Source organism: Triturus cristatus, chromosome 8 (genome assembly GCF_964204655.1).
Source record: "Triturus cristatus chromosome 8, aTriCri1.1, whole genome shotgun sequence".
In the NCBI taxonomy this organism is placed as follows: Eukaryota; Metazoa; Chordata; class Amphibia; order Caudata; family Salamandridae; genus Triturus; species Triturus cristatus.
The window spans coordinates 1,134,439,295-1,134,464,359 of record NC_140591.1 but is presented as its reverse complement, the minus strand read 5'-3'; the positions used below and the strand labels follow the sequence as shown (position 1 = coordinate 1,134,464,359).

The window sequence follows — 25,065 nt, the reverse complement described above, 5'->3', positions numbered from 1 at the left end:
AAGGCTCAAAACATTCTAAATGACACTGACTGCACACCTTGCCCCCTTCCTGACCTCTGTTGAACAATTTTTCATAATTCTTAATACGTTTGAAGACCTTGTATTCCACATGATCGCATCCACTCATGCAGTTTTGCTTACCTTGTGACTCTGCTTGATGAATGGTAAAGTATGGGTGAATATGCGCTGGACCGGGAGGTGAATGTAGTTTGGCACTCATTCTTTGTTGTCCAAGAAAGTGATCATTGGAAGAAATGTGGTAGTATTTATTTATTTAAGAGTTTTATATAGCACTGGCCAGACCCGGAGATATCGGTGCGCTTTACAACATTTGTAGTGAAGAAAATCGAACACATAGTATGGCAGTTGTACACACAGTAAAACATTGGTAAACAATGAGACGCGATGAGTCCAGTTAGTGTTTTGGATGCCCAGCATTTTCCAAAAAGGTGCTCTTCAGGTTTGTGCTGACCAGGCTGCTCGCCAAGTGAGGCTATCTAGTCCTGCGCCATTGTCACAATCCACACTATGACCTGTCTCTTGGCATATACAGGATACCATCCCTTTAATTCATAATCCCCATAGCCAGGAATGCTCAGTCGACTGCAGACTAAACTCAAGATGTCATCAGCTGTCGAATCTACACCCGTTCAGAAATAGAGAGGCTAGGAAACAATTTGTTTCTCTCTCAAAAAACGATTCAAGCATAGCCACACACGCCCTTCTTTTGTCTCAAGCTTAACTTATAAGAGATAAATATATCGTATAACTTAAAGATCTATATGCAGTGGTCATGCCTCAGTTTCTCAAACCAGATACCCAGAGCCTAGAGTCAGTTCACCATAGAGTGCTGCCATCAGTTACATTTTAAAAAGTTTTACTTCCTTTATTTTAATGCTGTGCAACCTTTATTGATGTATTTCATTATTGTACACTTGAATGAAAATACTGAAAACTAGACCAAAGTGGGTTTTTACCAGGAACTAAATACTACCTATTGTACTCCTCTTTGACCCAACTGGGCGATGGACAGCAGACTGGATCATCCCTCTCTTTGATATTACAGTATAAACAATGGCTTTCAGTAGGGTTCGATGGGTCAATCAGTATGCCAAATTAAAATGTTATGTGACCATACAAAGATTTGTATTAAAAAACTTTTCTTTTTCTTTTCAAAAAAATATGAACAATGTAAGGCGTGATATTAAGGTGTTGTTAAGCCTGTTACCCTTCCCAGTATGCCCCACCTCGTCGGTCTCCATTTCTCTTTCTAATTTTTGGCCCTCCTCTCCAAAACTTCTTTGTCTGAGATCTCTTCCTACAGATTTTAGTTTCAGGACCATCTCAGAAGATGTGTGTGCCCTATTAAGGGACAGGCTTTATTTTAACACTGTTCCAAATTTACTCTACTATACTTGTCCTACCTATTTCGCGTCCTCCTTTACAGTGATTATTAACTCCTCCTTAATAGAACGGTGGATAGTGTGGTGGTTCCTAGGCTGTATCTTTAGATCAGATTATTGCTAGGGATTCTGAAAAAGTTTTTTCTACATTCAGTTTGTAAATCCAGTACTTCTAAAATACTGTTGGTGTCAGTGATACCACACTTGGTTGGTTTTCATCCTCCTTAGCTAGCAGAATAAACGAGTCAAAATAGAGTCAGTCTACTTGTATCCCATGTGATATAATTTGAGGTACTGCAGGGCTCTCCTATACCCCTATATTTTTAATATGCAGAAGGCCATTGATCTAGCTCTTCAGAAGCATGACCTACTATTAAATTTGTACAATGATGTTCTATAAATTTTGAGAGGGAGGAAGAAGAACTTTACACTTCATTGGCATGCCTGAACCCAATGTACGAAATGGATGATGCAAAGTTAGCTCCAGGTTACTTGTAACATGCAAGTTATTATTTTTGGGATAAGGAAGAGTGTTAACGAAAGGCTGTTCTTGGGTTTGCCAATGTCTTTGTTCAAGATGTCTGTATAAAGGCAAAGTAACACAAAAATTACATTAAATTCCTTCCTGATATTACCTTTCCCGTGACTGTCAAAGTGGATTATGTAGAGCATCCTGTAGATGTAGAGCGTCCTGTTTTACCCGACCCTTGAAAGGAACTTAACAGTTTAAAGCTCTACTTATTTGGCTTTAAGGACCGCTTGTACTTTTCCAATGTCACTGTTAATCAAAGGAAGGGGTGTTCGAAGGTATATTTCAAGGGTGTCTGGAAGACAGAAAATAATCTTTTGAAAGGGGTTGTGTATTTTATTTTTTTGCTCACTCCCCTGATCATTTGCAAGATATGGGAATTTATTTCTAATCAACTTTATCTATTAAGCTCTGAATACCAAACATGGAGCAGCCATAAAATGTGGTGGCTAGTTGGTAAACACCAGTGGTCTAAAATTAGCCTGGATTTAGGCTATCCCACAGTATTGAAAAAAATAAGTATTTTCAGAAATAAAGGGAACTTTGTTTTGTACGAACGAGAGTTATTGAAGTTGTGGTGTAACTGAAGCCCTGGCGTTTCTCCTTTGAAATGCATAACTGTAATTAATCTGTTTTCATTGTCAAAGGACTAACCATCTTATCATCTTTGTTCTTTAGATTGATAGGTTATATGACTGGAAGAAGAGTCCCGAAACAGATGTGGTAGCTGCATTAAAAAAGCAAAAGAAGAACACAAAGGATGAATTTGAGGAACGCACAAAAGCGATTATTGTAGAATTTGCACAACAGGTACGTAATTTGTATTAAAGTATTAGGCACATGGGATGCATATTTAAATAACTTTAATGATGTAATAGATTAGTTTAAGTAATGTGGTTATTCAACAGTTCCAGATGTGATTGTAAGCATTGCCCGTAGCATGACTTGCTGGAGCTAAAACATCTCACTAAAGTGTTAGTGAAAACACCAAACACGCAAAAGGTGATTGCCAACATGCTTGCAAATAGTCTAAACCACTGGCAATCTTTCTCAGTAGCATTCCAACCCACTATCCATTCTAGACCGAGACACACCCTGTGCAGATGAGCACTAACCCACGTCTCCATGGAAACAGGCCATCTGAACCTTCCAGGAGAGGAGCCCTTCAGATGGGAACACAAGGTCAGTAAAATCTACCTTGGATCTTGTGGCAAAGCGAGCAAGGGATCCATGCCTGGTGAAACCCTTTTTCACTTAGAGCATTACATCAAACACACAAAAGTTGATTGAAGCAATGCTTGTAAGTAATCCACTGGCATTCCATCGCACAGTATTTTGTCACGAATGGTTGAGATTAATTCAAACATTCCGTCCATTACCTTGCTGTTTGTTGCAATTGATCCCTTAAGTGTTAGAGCTATGTCCACACATTGGTCCTATCCTTAATGTGTCACAGGACTCAAACTGCACGCTACTGACGAGGACCCAATAGGATGAAAGAGTGCTGGAATTGCTTGTGTTGGCTTCTGGAAGGGGCCTTGTCTGGCAGTTTGGGATGGACTGTTACTATGATGAGCAGGGTCAGTACTCATTGTGCATGAGGCAGGCCACCTAGCGTGTCTTGATGGGTGAAAGCAATGGTCCTGAGTGTGGCCCAAGTGATTGGTAGTGGTTTGGATTAATTCAAGCATTCCATCCATTGTTTTTTCTGTTTGTTTCAGTCAGTGCATTCTGCCTTTCCTTTTTGGTTTGGCCCTGGTGTTATATACATTGTGCACCAACACTAATAGACACGGTCTAGGAGTGATGTGATTTGGTGCCACTTTAACATTCTGTACAGAGTTAAGCTCCACTTAATTTCTTAGATGGTATTTTGATATTTCTTTCTCCGAACAACCCTTGTTGTTTAGGCCACGAACGTTGCCGTATTTTAATAATTGTTATGACTTTATAATGGTGCCTACTGGTGGCAGCTTTGCAGCCTTTGAGAATTGCCCTCTTACCAGCCATTGACAAAGTACATGTTATTTTAGAACCAGTCTTATTTTTATCTTTTTGAACCACCTCAGTTGACTGAAGATAAAACCCCAAATTTAGTCTAATCTTTTTGGAGAGTGAGTGGTCTGTTTAATGCACTATACTTTATTTTTAAAAAATAAATTCTGTTTATTAAGCAGTTGTTCATAATCAACAAATCATATACAACATACAGTAAAGGCAGTACTGGCCACATGCAGGGAGCCGTACATCGGCAATTACCCTTTGCCTCCCCTTCCGCCCCGTCTCGTGAGGTGCCTGCTATCCTCTTGGGGAGTGGGGGGGTGAATGGACGGCTGCTTCCCTGCTGGTTTTAATTACCTTTCCCCTCCCTATCTCCCTGTTCAACCTACCACGTTGAATCCATGGCCGCATCCATGGCACCCAAATCTTTTCGTATTTACAGGGGCAACCTCGGGCCCAGTATGTTTCTCGCTCTACTAACTGACACCAGTGCAGGTCGTCTTTTCACTCTTTATCCATCGGGGAACTAGTTGCCCCCCCCCCCCCCCCCTAATCTGGCCAAGTCACGTTTCACCAACCCTGCCGCGGTAAACAGCCATTTGCTGGGGTGTTTGGGCCATTTCTCGTCCCCTGTAATGCCTAGAAGAAGCCATTTCGCTTCCAGTGGGATTGCTAGCCCTGCAACTTTCTTCATTACCTCTATAACCCTGCTCCAGAAACATTGAATTGAGGGACACTCCCAGAGCATGTGGTAGAAGGTGCCTATCTCGCCACATCCCCTAGCACACTCTGCCAATACAGAACAGCCCATCCTGTGTATCCTGGACCTGGAGAGATACGATCTATGTAGCACCCGGGGCTGCACCAGGCGAAACGCAGCTCGAGTGGCTATTTTTCTAGGACTCTGAATAGCCTCCCCCCATTCCTCGTCGTCTAATGGGCCCACATTTTCCAACCATGCCTTTCTCAATTGGGTGAGGGGGTCTGGTGACTTGTTTATAATTTTTTTGTATATTAAAAAGACTGCCTTGGTGAGCATAGGGTCAAGAAGCAATCGGTCTTCCATAGGGACACAGTCCGGTAGTTGTTCGCCTTCAGGTAAGTTGCAGTGCGTGCTTTAGCTGCAGATATCGAAATACCTCCCCATGGTTTAGGTCATACTGCGATTTTAATTTTCCAAAGGATAGTAGTGAGCCCCCTCTCCAGACGTCCCCCAGCTTATCTATGCCGATTAAGTGCCACCACACATGGCTGCACAGCTTCTTCGCTTTTCCCAGACTGTCACTATCGCATAACGGGGTTTCTGCTGTAAGCTTGTTATTCCATCCCAGGTGACGGTTGGCTGCTTTCCATGACTTTAGTACTGCTTGCTTGTGAAACTGAAGGGTACCATTCTTTGACCCTCCATGGAGAAGTGACAGGTAACCCTCCCTACCCATGGCCCTGTAGGCCAGGTTGTCCCTCCCACCAAACACCCAGTCATTCACCACTACCAGTAGGGCCGCCCAGTAGTAAGCTCGGAGGTCCGGTACCGCCAGACCTCCGTCAAAGACTCCCCGCTCTAGTTTTACTAGTGACATGCACGCCGCTCCCCGTCCCACAGCAGTACCCTCAATGTATTGTTGACTTCATTAAAGTAGTTTACAGGGACCTTGTACAGAGGGTTTTGGGTCACGTAGAGCATGCTTTGGAGGGTCATAATTTTGAAAAGAATGGCTTCTTACCATTAGGGAAATGGGTAATGTGGACCAGTGGGCTGCGTCTGTCGCAAGCATTCTATTTGGGGGAGCAAATTGTGATGTAAGAATGCACTTCAACTTTCTAAGGTCAGTGAGCACCAGCTTTCTTTCACCTGGATGAACAAATGTCTTTGTATTTCTGCAGAGGTCACGTAGGCTCTTAGGGCAGACAGAAGCACAAAGGAGACTAATGTTCATGGCAGTATCACTTGAAATGGCCACTTTTGTCTACCATAAGGTTACTTTATTGCTACCATAAACCCTTGACTTTTTTATCAGGAATGGTAATGTTTATTGAAAATAAAAAACCTGTAAAGCGAATATAAGGAGTTTGCAAAGACAAGGTTGTGTAATACTGCCATAGAGTGGCCATGTTTTACTCTCCTTCACACCACATGACCTCATGAACAACACTCCAGAGGACTTCACTAGATACTGGCATAGTGATCTTCATACAGTATCTGAAAGAAACACGTAGTGATAGATTCCTTACCTTAGAATTACCCCCAGGCGTCAGACTGGATCCGGAAAGTTTTCGTCAACAGTACCCCTGCGCGTCAGTAGGCGTCGTCGTGCGGCTGCGTGTGTGTCGGCGTGGAGATGACGTCGCTTGGGCTACTTAGACACGCCCACACACGCTGACGTCAGTTCTTTCTTTTTCCGCGCCAGCAAGCGCAGATCCGGGAGGAGCAAGTACCCCCAGTCACTTTTTGGCTGAGTTTTTTTGAGGCCTTTTGTCTCATTTTCTTTGAGTCGATCGACTCCTGTGTCATAGGGATGCCTGGCTTTAAGAACTGTGGGGACTGTCATCGCATGATGTCGGTGACAGACCCACACCGCGTGTGTCTCTACTGCCTGGGGCGCGACCACGACTCCGTCGTGCCCCGACTGCCGGGCCATGGCGCCGAAGACTTTGCGGAAGCGGTCCCGAAAGTTGCTGGAAGTCCAGCAGTCGGCTCCGTGCCGCTCAAGGTCCCAGTCCCGTGGGAGGTCGAGGGACCGGTCGCAGAGTCTTTGCACTTGGGGTCAGGTAAGTCGAAGCATTCCAAAAAGAAGTCCAAGAAGCGTCGTCACTCCTCGACTTCCCTCTCCTGTCGCGGCTGAGCGTGCGGGCGGTGCCACCCCCGCGGCTCCGGCGGAGCCTGCGACGTCACCGCCGGCCTACCCGCCCTTTCCGGGTCCGTCAGCGATGCCTGCTCAGGTGCAAGAGTTTCTTGCTGCCATGGCCCTACTCTTAGGGCCGTCTGGCCCTGCCGGTGCGCCTACGGGCCCAACTGGAGGTCCTATCCTTCCTTCGCCGGCGGCTCCGGCCCCAGTGTCGCCGACGACTCCGGCGCCGCAGGACCTCCCGGGATCGGACCCCGGTCGACGCCGGTTGACCTTATAACACCTCCACTGACGTCGGCACCACCTCCGACGTCGCCTGCTCCTCGGGACGACGTCGTCTGCAGTTTCAGCCCTGAACCGGACACGGTGCCGGATCGGCGTCGCTCGGGTCCCTTTTTCCCCTATGTCCATCCTCCTTATTTTCAGCCTGTTTTGCAGACTGCGGAGGAAGGGGGGGGACTGGGAGGGGTCTGAGGACCCTCTCACACCACAGTGTGATTATGATCCGGTCTGGGCAGCTCCTGACTCCAGACTACGGCCGATCTCCTGCATTTGCTGCAGTTCTCCATCACCGTGCCGAAGTCGCACCTGATTCCCTCTCAGAAGCTCCTCTTCATCGGAGCGGTTCTGGATTCGGCGCAGTTTTGGGTTTATCCTTCCGAGCAGTGAGTCCGGGATATTCGGGCTATGATTCCGATCTTTCAGCCTCTATCCCGGGTTTCTTTCAGGATGACCGTCCGGCTACTGGGCCTGATGGCCTCCTGCATCCTGTTGGTGGATCGTGCCAGATGGCATATGTGGGCTCTGCAGTGGGACCTGAAGTTCCAGTGGGCACAGCATTAGGGCAACCTGTCCGATTACGTCCAGATCTTGGAGGGCACTGCACAACAATTGCAGTGGTGGCTCACGAATCGAGATTGGGTCAATGGCAGCTTCCTCTCCCTTCCCCAACCGGAACACACAGTGGTGACGGACGCGTCCCTTCTGGGATGGGGCGGCCACATGGGAGAGGCGGAGATCAGAGGACTCTGGTCTCTGGCGGAGTCCCGGCTTCATGTCAACCTTCTAGAGTTTCGGGCGATCCGACTTGCACTGAAGGCATTCCTTCCCTCTGTCAAGGGGAGAGTAGTGCAGGTGTTCACAGACAACACCACTGCCATGTGGTACTGCAACATACAGGGCGGGGTGGGGTCGTGGGCCCTATGTCAGGAGGCTCTGCTTCTCTGGACATGGCTGGAACTGTGGAAATCTGAAATCATTTCCGTTAGCATAAGCTGAAGCCATCTTGGTTGTGGCATCCATTTTGTTAGCTATGTAATTCTTCCGTTTTCACTGTTGCTTGCTTTTCTGTTCTGCTTGTCATCTGCTTTAGTTAACTCCTTCTGTACTGAGCCAGAGCAATGTATATGCTGAGAAAAGGCCTGTAGCTGCTAAAATGCACCTGGTTAAAGATGGAACCGTCAATCATTTGTGCTGTTGTAAACAGTTTTGTTCTCCCTCCCACTTTGCTGACTAAGTGATTACCCATCTGCCCATGTCTGACTTGTAACTATTCCTGTGTAGGCTTGTACCTTCTATTTGTAACTACATGCTTACTCAGCAACACACTCTGTATACAAGCACCATGGTCTGTGTATTCAATGTACTACCTCTGGCAGCACTTGAGAGTGCTGTGTGGAAGTAGTCCCACTCATGAGTGATTAATAAACTTGTTATTTGAATTCCAGCTTCAGTGACAATCTCTATTTTGTTGGTCTACAGACCCGTGGACAGAGAGGGGTGACCCCTGCAACGGTGTGCCCATTGAAAGGCACATTTCCACAGAACATCATGGCATTTCCGTGGTGGTTCAACACCTGGCAGGTTCACTGAATGCCAGGGCTTACGAACTCAGCCGCCGGTGCATGATGGATCACGAATGGCATCTGCACTCGGGCGTGGCGCAAGGTCTCCTTCAAAAGTGGGGAGAGCTTTGGTTAGATCTATGCGCCACCAAAGAGAACGCGCAATGTCATCAGTTCTGCGAGTTGGAATTTCCAAGGCGGCACTCACTATGCTACGCTTTTTGCCGCGAGTGGAGTTGCCATCTACTATACACCTTTCCGCCTATACCACTTCTACCCAGAGTGTTGAAGAAGATCAAGCGCGACCAGGCCCAAGTCATTCTTGTGGCTCCGGACTGGGCTTGAAGAGTATGGTGTCCCAAGCTACTCAGCATGTCTATTGATCCCCCGATCTGACTGCCTCTTCGGGGGGATCTTCTGTCGCAGCAACAGGGGGCGGTCCTCCCCCCGAACCTGTCCAGTCTCCACCTCCTTGCGCGGAGATTGAGCGGTGGCAGTTGACATCTTTTGACCTGCCTCCCAAAGTTTGTGATGTAATCTTGGCAGCCAGGCGACCCTCCATTAAGACGGTATACGCCTGCCGGTGGAACAAGTTTGTGGCATGGTGCACAGCAAAGGCCGGATACCCTTTCTGCCCCTCTTTCAGAGGTCCTTTTATTCCTCCTTTCTTTGGCCCAGCAGGGCTCTGCTCTGGGCACTATCAAGGGCTATCTCTTGGCCATTTCAGCCTTTTTACGGCTTCCAGATCAGCCTTCCCTTTTCAAGTCCCCGGTTGTAAATAGATCCTTAAAAGGCATTACTCCTCTTTTCCCTCCTGTGCCTTTCATAATGCCTCAGTGGGACTTGAGCCTGTTTCTTGCATATCTGATGTGTGCCCCCTTTGAGCCACTTCACAACTGTCCTCTTAGTCTTCTCACTTTAAAGACAGCTTTCCTGGTGGCCATCACCTCTGCCAGAAGAGTGAGTGAGCTCCAGGCTCTTTCTTCTAAACCTCCTTTTCTCTCTGTCCATCCGGACCAAGTGGTTCTAAGGACTCGTCCATCTTTTCTGCCAGAGGTTGTCACCCCCTTTCATATCGGGCAGACCATCACTTTGTCCACCTTCTTTCCGCCTCCGCATCATTCAAAAGAGGAAGAGAGGCTCCACCGTCTGTACCCAAAACGTGCGCTCTCATTCTACCTGAACCGCGCACAACAGTTATGGGTGGATGACCAGCTCTCTGTTGGCTACGTGGGCGCCAAGAAAGGTCGGGCCATGCACAAGCGGACCATCTCTCGGTGGGTCGTTCTGTGCATAAAGGCTTGTTATTCTTTGGCTAAAAATGAGCCTCCGGTGGGGCTGCACGCTCATTCTACCAGGGCGACGGCAGCTACTACTGCTTTAGGACTGGGAGTTCCCTTGCAATACATCTGTCAAGCAGCTACGTGGGCCTCGCTGCACACGTTTACTAAGCATTATTGCCTGGACAGCCAAGTCCGGAGAGACGGCTTCTTTGGCCGTTCTGTTCTTCAGGATTTTCTGGTGTGATCTTGGTTCGCAGTCCCACCACCGGGATTGGTATTGCTGGGGTATCTATTCTAAGGTAAGGAATCTATCACTATGCGTTTCTTTCAGATGCACAAGTTACTTGCCTTCGGTAACAATATATCTGTAAGAAACATTAGTAGTGATAGATTCCTTACCGCCCCACCCATCCTCCCCGTTCTGCGAACTGATTTCTAGGCTTAAGGTCATCCCTTTCAGGGCCCTAGTTTCATGGCACCAGTGGTCAGTTTCTTGCATGGCTCTGCGTTCCTGGCGCGGAATGTCGTGTACAGAACTGACATCAGCACGCGTGGGCGCGTCTCAGTAGCTCCAGCGATGTCATCTCGGCGCCAACGACACACGCGGAGCTGCACAACGACGCCTACCGACGCGCAGGGGTACTGTTGACAAACTTTCCAGATCCATTCTGACGCCTGGGGGTAATTCTAAGGTAAGGAATCTCACTACTAATGTTTCTTACAGATATATCGTTACCGAAGGTAAGTAACTTGTGCTTTAGACAGGTGTGGGGAATTCTTCGACTGTCTCTCTAGCTAAATGTGCATGGCTGAAATGGCAAGCTGGACAACTTGGAATTTTCCTAAAGGCCATGGGATTGTTGATTAGTTTGTGATGTCCTACAAGTCTGATGGAAAGGGTGGTGGAAAAGGTGGGCAAAAGAGCAGGGCTCATGGGGGTTTTATTAGTGTTGAAAGTATAGAATTGTAGCCGCTGCTCTCCAGCCTGAACATGGAGTATGAAGTGATCTACCTGCTTTAACTCTCATCTAAATGAGCTCCTTGCATGAACAGAAGCAGAAAGCTTAGCGAAGAGTTCGGCTGTGACCCCACTTATTAAGCATTCAGAAGTCTCCAGCAGCCGCTGCTCCTCCCTTTATTGCCAACAATCCAAAGGCATAGAGGAAAAGTGGATTTTTTGGGGGCAGTGGTGGGGGCAAGTGGGGTGATAAGTCATTTCCCATTGCTCGATGCAGTTTGGGGCTAGTGTGCATTTTTTTATTAGTCAGTCTAGCAATGCGAGTATGGAGGTCCCAGATTCAAATAGTTGCAAATGCCTCTTTTTTCTGAAGACAGAACCTCAATTCACCCATATTCTTTCCTCTAACTTGCATGGTATTATAGTGGTGATTGTGAACAATCTGAAGTCTCTTCTTATTTCGCCATTTGAGGTTAGCAAACCCATCTGTTTGGCCTTTCTTTGCGCTGTCTGCAAATACTCGACCATGGGTCCTAGTACCCTACAACAACATTCTCAAACCAAAGGTGCTATTTCTAGCCCTAAAGTCAGATTCCCTGCATTGCGACGGAACTTATGCTGTTCCACAGAGATAGCAAAGCTTCCATGCCGTGCATTAATAAACATGTGGCAAATTCCTCAAGCGTACAAACTGACTATGGAATTATGACTGGCCATTCCTTTGGCAAGAATTCGAAGCAAAACAATCGGATTGTTACTGAACTTTACATGCATGATGTGGTGGCTTTCCTCTGCTTATGTAAACCTATTCATGTTGTGGGTTCAAGCTAAGAAAATAAAAGTGAACATTAGATATGATGGAGACATCTAAACTCAGATTACTTATTCTTAGCATTATCCCCAGGCGCAAGACTGGATCTGTACATTTTTGTACAGCAGTATCTCTGTGCGTCGGTAGTGGGTGTCAAGCGACTCCGTGGTGATGTCGTCCTCCGGATGTGACTTCAACAGAGTCCATGTAAGTCTTCCTCTGATGCACTGATGTAAGTTTCTTCTTTTCCGTGCTTACAACACGGATCCGATCAGCGGCACCTCTGGGAGTTTTTTGGCCTACCTTGATGATTTTGTTGAAAGGAACAGTGTTTCTTTTCTATGTCCTCGGGGTTTTACCCCTGTGGGTCCTGTGGACAGCAAATGTCGGTCATGGACCCCCATTCTATTTTTATGTGGTGCTTAGGAGAGCACCATTACTCCGAGAAGAGCGACTCATGTAAACTGCTTCAACCAAAGGCGCCAAAGGAATGTCTGATGAAGCTTCTTACGGCGTGGTTGTCGCAGTCTTCGAAGATGTCCCATCGACCTTGGTCCTTTTCGAGCTCCAAGGACTGACCGCGGGTCCGATCCAGGACCTATTCCCATGGACGTCACTCTCCCTCGACGTCTAAAGGTGAGTCTCTACACAGGCGATCGATGTCACCACATCGATCAGCTTAGTCACATGAGGCCTACCACCGGTCTTCGCCTGGAGACTCCGTGCATGAGTTTACCTTGCGCCTCCCAACCTACCCTGGAGCTTGGGCAACTCTGATTTAGATGAGAGAATAATATATCTCTTTCAATAGTTTCTTTGGGTTTTCATCTTCCCCTGGAGCACCCTTGTGGCCCCAAGGAAGTGCACGACACAGTCACTGTGTCCACGCTGGCAGGTTTGCCCTTGGTGTCTGTCCTGATACTGGATTCAAAATCCGGTCCAACGCCAGTGCACAGCTCTTCAGGGTCTGGTCATCTGACTCCGGCAACAGCGTCAAGGTCCAACCTGGTGACTTTGATGATGGCGCCACTGGCGCCGCTCGACACTCCACTTTTCCATTCTGATGCTGAGGCGTCGCCTCTTCAGCGCCGGACACCGTCCGATGCGGTGCCGGGTGCTGTGTTGGTGGAGCTGTCCGTCCTTCCTTCTGCTTTCCCTGCAGGGGAACATAATGTTGGGGGTAATGGAGAGTTTTTCCAGCTGGTTTCTGATACATTTCACCTTCCTATAGAGTCTAGTTGGTTGATTGATTTAGGGGAAGCTAGCGGTAGGAATCTTCTCTGGCCTTCTATCACCTCCTAGTGTGGGTACAGAAGTGGGCTCCTCTCGCAGATATACTCAGACAGGTTTCTACCATTTTATAGGTATCGCTTTTCTCTGTTGATTTGAGAACAGATCCATTAAAGAGTCTTAGTTGAGAACCATTTGTTAAAGCTGGTGCTTCCTTTTACCTTCTCACAGACCCCGGCTGGCCCCTGGAGATCCAACGTGTCTCCTTAGGCACCCGACTCATCATAGTTTTGTGGTGCATGCTGCCTTGGCCGCATTAAATATTGACACGTTCCCTGACGTCCCCCCAGAAATGGAGCCTGGGAAATGGATAGCTATGGCAGGCTTATTTTCGCCCCCACTAGTTCAACACTGCGTTATCTCAATACCTCGTGTCCTTGGATGTTTGTCCCACGCATTATGCGATCCAGAGTGCCTGCTGCTCTCCCTTCTGGAGGAGAGACGAAACGTTCTTGTCCCGTTGGTACGGAATGGCAAGCAAGCAGCTGAACTGATTATTCGTTTTGGTATGGGCACAACTGATTCTGTAGGTCGGCAATGGCCTCTTCAGTAGCACTTTGTCGTCGTGCCTGGTTGCGTGCTTCGGGCCACTTTGTTCGATATGCCTTTTGATGGTGCATGCCTTATCTGAAAGAAACACGTTAGTTAGATTCCTCACCTTAGAATATCCCCAGGCGTCAGACTGGATCCGGAAGATTTTTCGTCAGCAATACCCCTTGCGCGTCGCTAGGCGTCGTCTGCGGCTCCGCGTCCGTCGTCGGCGTCGTGCGCCGGGATGACGTCGTCGGAGTACTTAGACGCCGCCCTCGCGCGCTGACGTCAGTTCTTCTTTTTTCCGCGCCAGTAAGCGCAGATCCGGGAGAGCTACCCCTTTTAGTCTTTTTTGACTAAATCTTTTTTGATCATTTTTGATCCTTGTCTGTCGACATCTGGTGCCGGTAGGATGCCTGGGTTCAAGGCTTGCGATGATTGTCATCGACTGATGTCGGTGACCGATCACCACCGCCGGTGCCTCTACTGCTTAGGCCCCGACCACGACGCGGAGTCGTGCAACGACTGTCAGGCCCTGACTTCGAAGGCTAGGCGGGAGCGGTCCCGCAAGCTTCTCGAGCTTCGCCACTCGGCTCCGCGTCGTGCGCGATCCCGGTCCAGGAGGAGGTCCAAGGATCGCTCGCGGAGCCCTAGCCGACGCCATCGCTCGTCCGGCTCCAAGTCGTCGGGTAAGTCCAAACGCTCAAAGAAGTCCAAGAGGCGACATCGCTCTTCGGACTCCCCTCGCCGGTCGTGCGACTCGGCCGAGGGTCAGGGTGGTTCCACCCCCGCGGCTCCGGCGGAGCCGCAGGTGCCGCGTCCGCCCCCATACCTTCCGGTCCCTGGGGCTGACGCGGCGCCGGCGGAGATCAGTGCCTTCCTCTCGGCCATGAGGAGCCTGGCCCCGCCGTCGACGCCCGCTGGCGCGCCTTCGGGCCCCGCGGACTCGACTGGGCGACCTCGCGTGCCGGCGGCTCCGGCCCCGGCGCCGTCGACGACTCCGGTCTCGACGCCGCAGGTCCCCGCGGGGCCCTTGCCTGGGCCCCAGTCGACGCCGGTTGACCTAGTCACTCCTCCACCGGCGCCGACGCCTGAACCACCGACGCCGTCACCGGCGCCGCCGACGCCTGTGACGCCGACACCCCAGTTTAGCCCTCATCCGGACCCGACACCGGCACGGCGTCCGCCGACGCCGCATCCGACGCCGCTTGAGTCCTACCATCTCTACAGTCCGGTTCCGATCATTCCTCCTGTTTATCAGGAATCGGAAGAAGGGGGCGACTGGGAGGGGTTCGAGGACCCTCTGGCTGTTCAGTCACAGCTTTCTCAGGACTGGGCAGATGAACTGGGGGAGGCCAGTGGGCTGGACACCTCGCCAGACACTGATTCACTTCTCCTCCGACCGTGGCTTCTGAGGAGGGTGCAGCATTTTCTGTGGTGCTACGCAAGGCGGCCGAGGCCCTTGGGCTCGAGTTGCCTGCCGTGGCTGTGAGGACTAACATCCTCACTGAGGTGCTTCAAACCTCAGCAAGCTCCACTGAGCCTCTGCTGCCGTTCAACGAGGCCCTCACTGACGTTCTGCAGGGCACCTGGTCCAAGCCCTCCACAGTTCCTCCTGTGGATAGGAACGTTGCCAGGCGCCACCGCCCTGCTCCGGGCGACCCCAGTTTCCTGTCCCAACACCCCACCCCCGAGAGTCTGGTTATCCAGGCCTCTACCTCCCAATCCTCCTTCCCGACCACTCCGCCGGATCGGGATTCCAAGAGACTCGAGCAGTTTGGCAAGAAACTGTTTTCGTCCCTTAGTTTGGGCCTGCGGTCCTTAAATACCGCCTGTCTCTTGGACCGTTATTCCCATTCCCTGTGGGATGCGGTGGAGGACGTGCTGCCCCTGTGTCCGGAGGAGGTCCGGACGCGTCTTACCCAGGCTTTGGCCGATGGGAGGGATGCAGCACGGCACGCCATACGATGTGGGCTTGACACCACGGACTCGCTGGGTCGGGCGATTTCGACCACGGTGGCGCTCCGCCGCCACGCCTGGATGCGGTCCACGTCATTTTCCGGGGATGTCCAGACCACCCTCATGGACATGCCTTTTGATGGCACTCGCCTGTTTGGTGAGAAGGCGGACAGTGCGCTGAACCGCTTTAAGGACTCCCGGGCTACGGCCAAGTCCTTGGGCCTCTCGGCTCCGCGGGCGCACACCTCCGCTTTTCGCCCCTTTCGTGGCCAAGGAAGGGGCGCCTCCTCACGTCCGCAAAGCCACCAGCCGCAGAACCAACCTGCGCGCGGTCGCGGACGTGGCTTCCGCCGTGGCGGAAATGGAGGCCGACGTGGTCAGCCCACTTCAACCCCTGCAGCATCCGCCTCAAAGCCCTCCTAGTCCGAGCTTTCAGGCCCATGCCACGCCAGTGGGCGGCAGAGTTCGCCATCACCTGCACCACTGGCGGTCCATAACATCGGACAGGTGGGTGCTGCAAATCGTCCGAAGGGGCTACTCCCTCCCCTTCGAGACGACCCCTCCAGCCATGCCACCGCAGCACCACCGTATCTCGGGGGATCATTTGCATCTTCTCCGCGAGGAAGTTTCGGCTCTCTTGGCCAAGGGGGCCGTCGAGCGCGTTTCGAGTCCAGAAGTAGGTCGTGGTTGTTATTCCCACTACTTTCTGGTTCCCAAGAAGGGCAAAGGGGGCCTACGCCCTATCTTGGACCTCCGGAACGTCAATGCCTTCCTCCGAAAGGAAAGGTTCAAGATGCTCACGTTGGCTCAGGTTTTAGCTGCCCTAGACCCTGGAGACTGGATGGTAGCGTTGGACTTGCAGGACGCATATTTCCATATCCCCGTCCTGCCGGCCCACCGGCGTTACCTGCGGTTCACGGTGGGCCAAGAGCACTTTCAGTTTACCGTGCTCCCCTTCGGCCTCACCAGTGCCCCTCGGGTGTTCACGAAAGTGATGGCGGTGGTCGCAGCTCATCTGCGCAGATCAGGGGTTCCAGTCTTCCCCTATCTCGACGACTGGTTGTTGAAGGCGGGCTCGCCCCAGGCAGTCGTCTCCCACCTCCAGACTACGGCGGATCTCCTGCATTTGCTGGGGTTTTCCATCAACGTGCCGAAGTCACACTTGAGTCCCGCTCAGAAGCTCCTCTTCATCGGAGCGGTTCTCGATTCGGCGCAGTTCCGGGTCCATCCACCGGAACAGCGGGTCCGGGATATTCAGGCCCTGATTCCCATCTTTCGGCCTCTATCCTGGGTTTCGGTCAGGCTAGTGTTGCGGCTTCTGGGGCTGATGGCCTCCTGCATCCTACTAGTGCATCACGCCAGGCGGCGCATGCGGGCTCTGCAGTGGGACCTGAAGTTTCAGTGGGCCCAGCATCACGGCAACCTGTCCGACCATGTCTTGATCTCGGAGGGCACTGCACAGCAGTTGCAGTGGTGGCTCACGGACCGCGAGTGGGTCCAGGGCAAGAGCCTCTCCCTTCCCCAACCAGAGCATGTCGTAGTGACGGATGCGTCCCTCCTGGGATGGGGTGGCCATATGGGAGAGGCGGAGATCAGAGGCCTCTGGTCTCCGGCGGAGTCTCGTCTCCACATCAACCTGTTGGAGTTGAGAGCGATCCGGCTTGCACTGAAAGCCTTCCTTCCCTCTGTCAGGGGAAGTGTCGTGCAGGTGTTCACGGACAACACCACCGCCATGTGGTACTGCAACAAACAGGGCGGGGTGGGGTCGTGGACCCTTTGTCAGGAGGCTCTGCGCCTCTGGACATGGCTGGAACACCAGGGCGTCACCCTGGTGGTTCAACATCTGGCGGGCTCTCTGAACGCCAGAGCAGACGAACTCAGCCGCCGGTGCATGATGGATCACGAATGGCGTCTGAACTCCGAAGTGGCGCAAGGCCTCTTTCAGCAGTGGGGAGAGCCTTGGTTAGATCTATTCGCCACCGAAGAGAACGCGCAATGTCAGCAGTTCTGCGCGTTGGAATTTCCAAGGCGGCACTCGCTCGGCGACGCTTTTGTACGCCTTTCCGCCTATACCACTTCTGCCCAGAGTGCTGAAGAAGATCAGGCACGACCGGGCCCAAGTCATCTTGGTGGCTCCGGATTGGGCACGAAGATACTGGTATCCCGAGCTACTCAGTCTGTTGACCGATCCCCCGATACGTCTGCCCCTTCGGGAGGATCTTCTGTCGCAGCAGCAGGGGACGGTCCTCCACCCGAACCTGTCCAGCCTCCACCTCCATGCGTGGAGATTGAGCGGCGGCAGTTGATGCCATTTGACTTGCCTCCTGAAGTCTGTGATATCATTCTGGCAGCCAGGCGTCCCTCCACAAAGTCGGTATACGCCTGCCGGTGGAACAAATTTGTGGCATGGTGCACAGCAAAGGCTGTGGATCCCCTTTCCGCCCCTCTTTCTGAGGTTCTCCTCTTCCTTCTTTCTCTGGCCCAGCAGGGCTCTGCCCTGGGCACCCTGAAAGGTTATCTTGCTGCCATCTCCGCCTTCTTGCGGCTTCCTGATCAGCCTTCTCTTTTCAAGTCCCCTGTGGTTACACGCTTTCTCAAAGGCATTACACATACGTTCCCTCCTGTCCCTTTTGTAATGCCTCAGTGGGACTTGAATCTGGTCTTGACATTCCTGATGTGCGCTCCCTTCGAGCCTCTTCACAATTGCCCTCTTCGTCTTCTGACTCTTAAGACTGCTTTTCTGGTAGCCATCACCTCGGCTAGACGGGTGAGTGAGCTCCAGGCTTTATCTTCAAAGCCTCCTTTTCTATCTGTTCATCCGGACAAGGTTGTCCTTCGGCCTCGTCCCTCCTTTCTTCCTAAAGTGGTGACTCCCTTTCACCTTGGGCAGTCTGTCACCTTGCCCACCTTCTTTCCGCCTCCGCATCCTTCCAAAGAGGAAGAGAGGCTCCACCGTCTGGACCCAAAACGTGCGCTCTCCTTTTATCTGGACCGCACAAAACAGTTCCGGGTGGACGACCGGCTTTTTGTTGGGTACGTGGGCGCTAAGAAGGGGAAAGCTGTGCACAAACGGACCATCTCTCGGTGGGTCGTTTTGTGTATAAAACTTTGCTATTCCTTGGCTAAAAAGGACCCTCCTGTTGGGCTGCGCGCCCATTCTACTCGGGCCACTGCGGCTACTACTGCCTTGGGACGGGGAGTCCCTTTGCAGGACATCTGTCAGGCGGCGACGTGGGCTTCGCTACACACGTTTGCCAGGCATTATTGCCTTGACAGCCAAGTCCGGAGGGATGGCTTCTTTGGCCGTTCTGTCCTCCAGGACTTTCTGGTGTGATCTTGGTTCGCAGACCCACCACCGGGGATGGTATTGCTTGGGTATCTATTCTAAGGTGAGGAATCTAACTAACGTGTTTCTTTCAGATGAACAAGTTACTTACCTTCCGTAACGATGTATCTGTAAGAAACATTAGTTAGTTAGATTCCTCACCGACCCACCCATCCTCCCCGTTCTGCGAACTGACATCTAGGGTTAAGGTTATCCTTTTCAGGCCCCTAGATTTTATTTTTGGCACCAGTGTCGGTCTTTGCATGGCTCTGCGTTCCTGGCGCGGAAGGCTATGTACAAGAACTGACGTCAGCGCGCGAGGGCGGCGTCTAAGTACTCCGACGACGTCATCCCGGCGCACGACGCCGACGACGGACGCGGAGCCGCAGACGACGCCTAGCGACGCGCAAGGGGTATTGCTGACGAAAAATCATCCGGATCCAGTCTGACGCCTGGGGATATTCTAAGGTGAGGAATCTAACTAACTAATGTTTCTTACAGATACATCGTTTCCGAAGGTAAGTAACTTGTTCTTTAGTGTGCATGCTTTGTGGAGATTTAGAGATAGTGGGGGTGCAACAGAATCTTAACCCTGCTGACTGTTTCTCGGTTTCCCTGTAATGGTTTATATGGGAAAACCTTCTGGCTTTTTCTTTCAAACTTCCCTTTATAGGCTGCTGGGAGCCCATCCTCCTGTTGGAATGATTCACGCAGGAAAACCCCAGCCCGGTTCAAATGGCTGAATTTATAAAATGCTGCTCTGTAAGCACTGCAGAGTTTGGGCTCGCTGGCCAGACCTGGTCCTTGGTTTGCAGCGGACTGCTGGATGGCGCCTCCGTGCATGAGTGCAGTAAACTACCGCCTCACATGCGAGGGTGGCCGCCTAGCCTGCTGGAAGAGTGATTCCCAGGCCCCCGCACCCTTTCAGCCTACTGATCTAACTGAACCCAAATTCAACAGGATCGAACCTGCGTGGGTAGACTCCAATGGATTTGTCGTCCATCGGCTTAACCATTCAGTCACAACTATTTCCCGTTCAATAAGCTGCCAATGTGCTGCCTCTGTAGGCGGCCGCCTGAGTTAAGGCATGCTGGCCAGACCTATCCCCCGGATTGCGGAGAACTGCTAATCGCCCCTACATGCATACGTGCAGTAGAATATTGCCCTCTGGCAGATACCCGTTCAACTGGCCGCTGGGATGCTGCAGATGTACGCCGCCTCCCCAGTTTGGTCATGAAAGGCAAGACATTCACCCTGATTCACAGACAACTGTTAAATCCCTTCTGCTATTGACAAACTTAGTTAAAACAGCGTTTGAACAATTGCCCCTAAATCTTGTTTAAAAGCAATATGTGCACCTTTGCCACTACAGGACAACCCGACAGCTTAGCAGTAGAAAAAACAGTGTTTAACATTTGCCACTAAACTCTGTTAAATGCAGTATGTAACCACTCTGCCACCTCATTGCAGTATGACAGCATAGCAGGAGCTGGACTCCTGACCTGTGAGATCCTTCGGCCCTACACCATGCCTGTTCCAGATCCTCCGGTCCAATTTTTGCAAGCATCTTGCCGTCCTCGTGATGTGGTCCCTCCCCGTTATCACTCTGAATCCATTCCATAAATAAATAAACACAGATGATTAGTGCTCTTAGCATTTGGTAAACGGATAGAAATCACATGCCGAAACAACCCAGCGGTGGTAAGTCTGTGACACATTTACCGGCCTACTTATGTGGGTGGCAAAACCAGCTGTAATCCCACTAGTAGCATTTGCTTTTCAGGCCCTGGCACACACACTGCACTTTTCTAGGGTTTGCCCGTAAATCCCATATGCCACTCATGGCAAAACCAATCACTGTCACAATTCATACAGAGGGCATATGCCCTATCAGCACTGATGAGTAGTGCCCCTGAATCTAAAGGCCTCTTGCATCTGCCCATGATGGGCAGAAGACCAAGACCGACGTAACTGTATGCCAGACAGGTGTCCCTCGCCATCTCTTCCTGTACTGCAGATGGTTTGTCCCTGAAGCTAGACGAAGGGGAATTTGCAGCTACTCACATGATCCTCCCTTCATTATTTTGCCAACAACCTGGCTGACCCTTTACTTTCCATGTTGTTACCTTTCATTGGTGTCTGCTGCTCAGCATAGCGTTGCTAAGCACCTGCTTTGAACAACTAAAAATTGCAGCTCTTTGCACGCAGAGCGTTCACTGAGAGAATAATTTAGCAAAATATGCTCGGGCCTAGCATTTTTTACCCTACTGCACAATGTTGTAATGCCGCTGCACAAGGCAGTTCAGTGACGCAATCAATACTTTGTTGTTGCTTTTCCTTAATATGCCCAGCATCTTGAAACTGACACCGGTTAATGAGGCAACACAACTGACAATACGCTTGGGTTTTCCGGCTAAATTGATAACAGCTGTGTTTACGAGAGTCACCGGGGCATGTGCACCAACAGGCCGGAAATGCAAAACTGGCAGGAGGCGCGCGGCTTTCTGCGGTGCCATCACTGCGACAATGAACGAGGGCAATAAACAGAGGACTACTGGATTGTTCAAAATAAAGCAGGGAGACCAGGTTCAGAAAACCACAACCAGCAAGGGACACAAAGTGCATACACTGACAGCGCCAAATCTGAAAAAACATTGAAAACAGACAGTGAGGCACTGTGGTGTAGAACAATACCTTTTACGCACAGTATTATCTGTGTTAATTAAGTTGCTTTCTGTAGAGTTTCTAAGTATTCCTGCATTGAAACATGTGAACATATGACTCCTTCTGTTTTCAGTTGACCGCTTTTGGAAGTTGGTTGGCATTGTTGTTGATCTTAGGAAGTCTGCCACTGGTTGGAACTCTGATGCAAACATGTTACCAGAGCCCTCAACTAAACCCCTGAATATCCATCTTAGGGAGTTTTGCCACCATTTCATATAACATGTATTTGCAAAGCTCACGTTCACCAGAGGGCATCTTGGCGCTGAATAACAGATGTTTATTGTTACCCAACTCAATGGTACTCATTTTATTAAAATCAGAAGGATAAAAGGCTGAATGAACCCACCGGAATTTGAACCTGCGACCATGAGGTCAAACACAGGCCCCTATAGTGGACACATTAGTCCCCTAAGCCACCAGACCCAACTCAATATTGAAGACCGCAGCAGCTCATTAATATTGCTGCAAAATACTCTGAGACCCCTCCCGTTTCTTTTATATGAAATCCTGATTTTGATCTAAAAGAAACTTTTATAAATGTTGCTTCGTAGCTCGGCCTCTGCCAAGTGCTATTGCGAGCCCAGTCCTAGATACATTAGGAGAGTGCAGGATAAGCTGCCTTTTTGTCTACGGAATAAGTGCCAAAGAGTTGCGTTGCAGAGTGTTGTAAAAAGGGGCGTGGCCTCTGAACACCTCTCTGCAACACAGCTCCCTGGCGCATACTGGAGGTACCTGGTGGGCTAGTTGGCCCCCAGGGACCCTCAGGATTGAAGAGGAATTAATTCCCCAACTTAAAACGCACCACAGGGTGTGTTTGCACACATGTCACCTCAGGCACCGCCCCCTTCGTTCACCACTGTGCAATCGCACCCCCTGGCGAGTTGTAAGTTGGGGAATTAATTCCCCCTCAATACTGAGGGTCCCTGGGGGCCAACTAGCCCACCAGGTACCTCCAGTATGCACCAGGGAGCTGCGTTGCAGAGATGTGTTCATAGGCCACGCCCCCTTTTACACCTCTCTGCTACGCAGCTCTGTGGTGCTTACTGGAGGTACCTAGTGGGCTAGTTTGACCCTAGGGACCCTCAGGATTCAAGGGGACTTAATCTTCCAATTTAAAATGGCCACAGGGCGTGTTTACACAGTGGGGAAGGGAGGGGACGGGGCCGGGGCCTGAGGTGACGTGTGCAAACACGCCTTATGGCGCGTTTTCAGTTGGGGAAATAATTCCCCTTCAATCCTGAGGGCCCCTGGGGGCCTCACTAGCCCACCAGGTGCTTCCAGTAAGCGCCACTACGCTGCGTTGCAGAGAGGTGGTCCAGGCCATGCCCCTTTTTACACCGCTCTGTGGTGCTTACTGGAGGTACATAGTGGGCTAGTTGGACCCAAGGGACACTTAGGATTCAAGGGGACTTTCTCCCACAAATGAAAACGGCCACAGGGCATGTTTGCACACCCCCCCACACCAGTGTGCAAACGCGCCCTGTGGCGCGTTTTAAGAGGTAGTTTTATCCCCCTGCCCTATCATGTACTAGGGTCTTACAGAGGAGGCCATGGTAATCACAGGGGTACCCCAACGCATAGTGTTCCCTAGTGTATGTAGGTGTTTTAACTGTATTCTAAGTGTCTTTTAGCATTGCACTGGCTCTAGGACTGGTTAGTCCTTGTCAGTTACCACCAGTACCCATCTGAAAGAGTTGAGGGTACAGGATGATTTTTCAACAAGGCCTCTTTCTGCTCCTCTGTTTCTTCTTTCTGCACGTCTTCCTTCTTCCTGCACTTTTCTTCGTCTTTGAGGACTTCTGTTGCTTGTTTCTGCATTTATTTTTCTTCTTTCTGTGTGTTTTTTCTTCTTTCTTTACATGTCCTACCTCTGTAGGCATAGTTAGAAACTAGCATTAAAAAAAACTTTGAAATTAACTGAAAAAACCATAGGTTTCAGGCACGTTATAGTTAGAAATTAGCATTTAAAAAACCTTAGAAATTCACTGAAAAAAACATAAGTTTTGAGGGGGCGGAGCTTGCTCGCGACCAAGATGGCTGCTTGGGCCGTGAGCTCCCTGAGACCGTCGCATGATCCTTCAACTATCCTGCAGCTGCGCTGTGTTAGCGCCTAACTCTGGTGGTAATCGAGCTCCTGAACCCCGCAGGAACATTTTGCGGTGCCTCCGACTGCTCTGTGGCACTCTGGGCCTGTAGTTCTGGCGTGTGGCTTGGGGCGGCCAGACTGGGCCTGAGACCCCGGGCTCGAGTTGAAGGCGGTGTGCGACTAGTCCGACAGCGGCTGAGGGCGGAGTGGTGTGCGTCCAAGAGCGTGTGTGTGCTGTATTTGAGTCTTCCCCGAAGCGCAATACAGCGGGGAGGCCCTGCAGCGGGCGCCCTCTCTTCGGTGGCGCTGAAGAGTATTACGGAGGGCTACGGCGGCCGTACTGAGCGGCCGAGCTGGTGAGAGACCCACGACGCGGGAGATCTGAAGACGCGGGCTTTGCAGACGCTGCGGCATTGTTGAGAAAGCACAGAGGGTTGCCTAAAGACTCACGCTGGGGGTGAGCCCCCTCTCTTGTTCTTCATTTAACCGCGAATGCAGGCTGGGCTGAGATCGGCCCATCGGCTGTAACTACGGGAGCGCCCTTTCAAGCCCTCCCGCCTCTGAACACTGTGGGACACGCGATCGTGGCAGGATAATCCCTGAGCTGGCGGGGGCGTTGGGGGCAGAAGCAACGGCGCCGGTACACCCGGTCTCTGGAAATCAACTGCTGGGCTGCGGCTGGTGCGACTTGGCCACCCCCCCCCCCCCCATCCCACTGGTAGCTGATTGCTATGGTTTGCTAGACTGTAGCTACGCCGCCCTGGGGGAGATTTGCCCGCGCCAAGGATTTTAGGGACGGCGGCCTGGATAGTCTTTTAGCGTCTGCGAGGCTTACTTGAGGCCCAGTTTCAGAATTTACCCGGACCCCTCTGGAAGCTGACGTGCCACTAGGCCACGATTTAGCACCCCCTCAATACTGCGGCGGTAGAGTTTGCGAACTGGCCTTATCATTGGCATTGGCGGGGCTGACCTGGGGACCCTGGAAAGCCAGAGTGTAGAGTGTGCTCTACCAGTGGGGCCACTGCCTGCAGTTGAGGCGGATTCCCTTCGCGAAGTTACGGACACGTGGGGCACGGTGGTGGGTGCAAAGGTCAGAATGGGCAGGGTGGACAGGGCACAGCCAAAGTTGTCCTTCGAAGAGAAGAGATCCAAGTCCTCTGATGCTGCCACCGAGGATGGAACCAGAGACTGTGAGTAGTCAGATGCAGACCATAGACAAGACATGCGAGGACTACTGCTGACCATGGAAAAGAATCTGCAGGGGGGCATCACGTCTCTTTGCTCTAAGATGGACGCGCTGTCCTATAGAATGGACCGTATGGCGGAGCGGCTGGACAAACGCGCAGAACGACTTAACATGTCAGTGAGGCGGCGCTCCGACACGGAAGAAGCGCAGACTGCCTTGGATACTGAGCACAAGCAGCTTGGCAGGGTTCTGAAGCTCCTGCAAGACAAGACGGAAGACTTGGAGGCAC

The 25,065-nt window shown here is 51.0% G+C and overlaps 1 protein-coding gene across 2 annotated transcripts in view; it reads left to right on the top strand.

Moving 5' to 3' along the window:
• The window catches only part of EIF5B (eukaryotic translation initiation factor 5B), a 461,059-nt gene that overhangs the window by 344,618 nt on the left and 91,376 nt on the right, over nt 1-25,065 (top strand). For both annotated transcript variants that reach the window (XM_085622776.1, XM_085622777.1), the window contains exon 15: nt 2,611-2,742. In XM_085622776.1, coding sequence (XP_085478902.1) covers nt 2,611-2,742 — 132 coding nt within the window. The remainder of the gene's footprint in view (nt 1-2,610; nt 2,743-25,065) is intronic.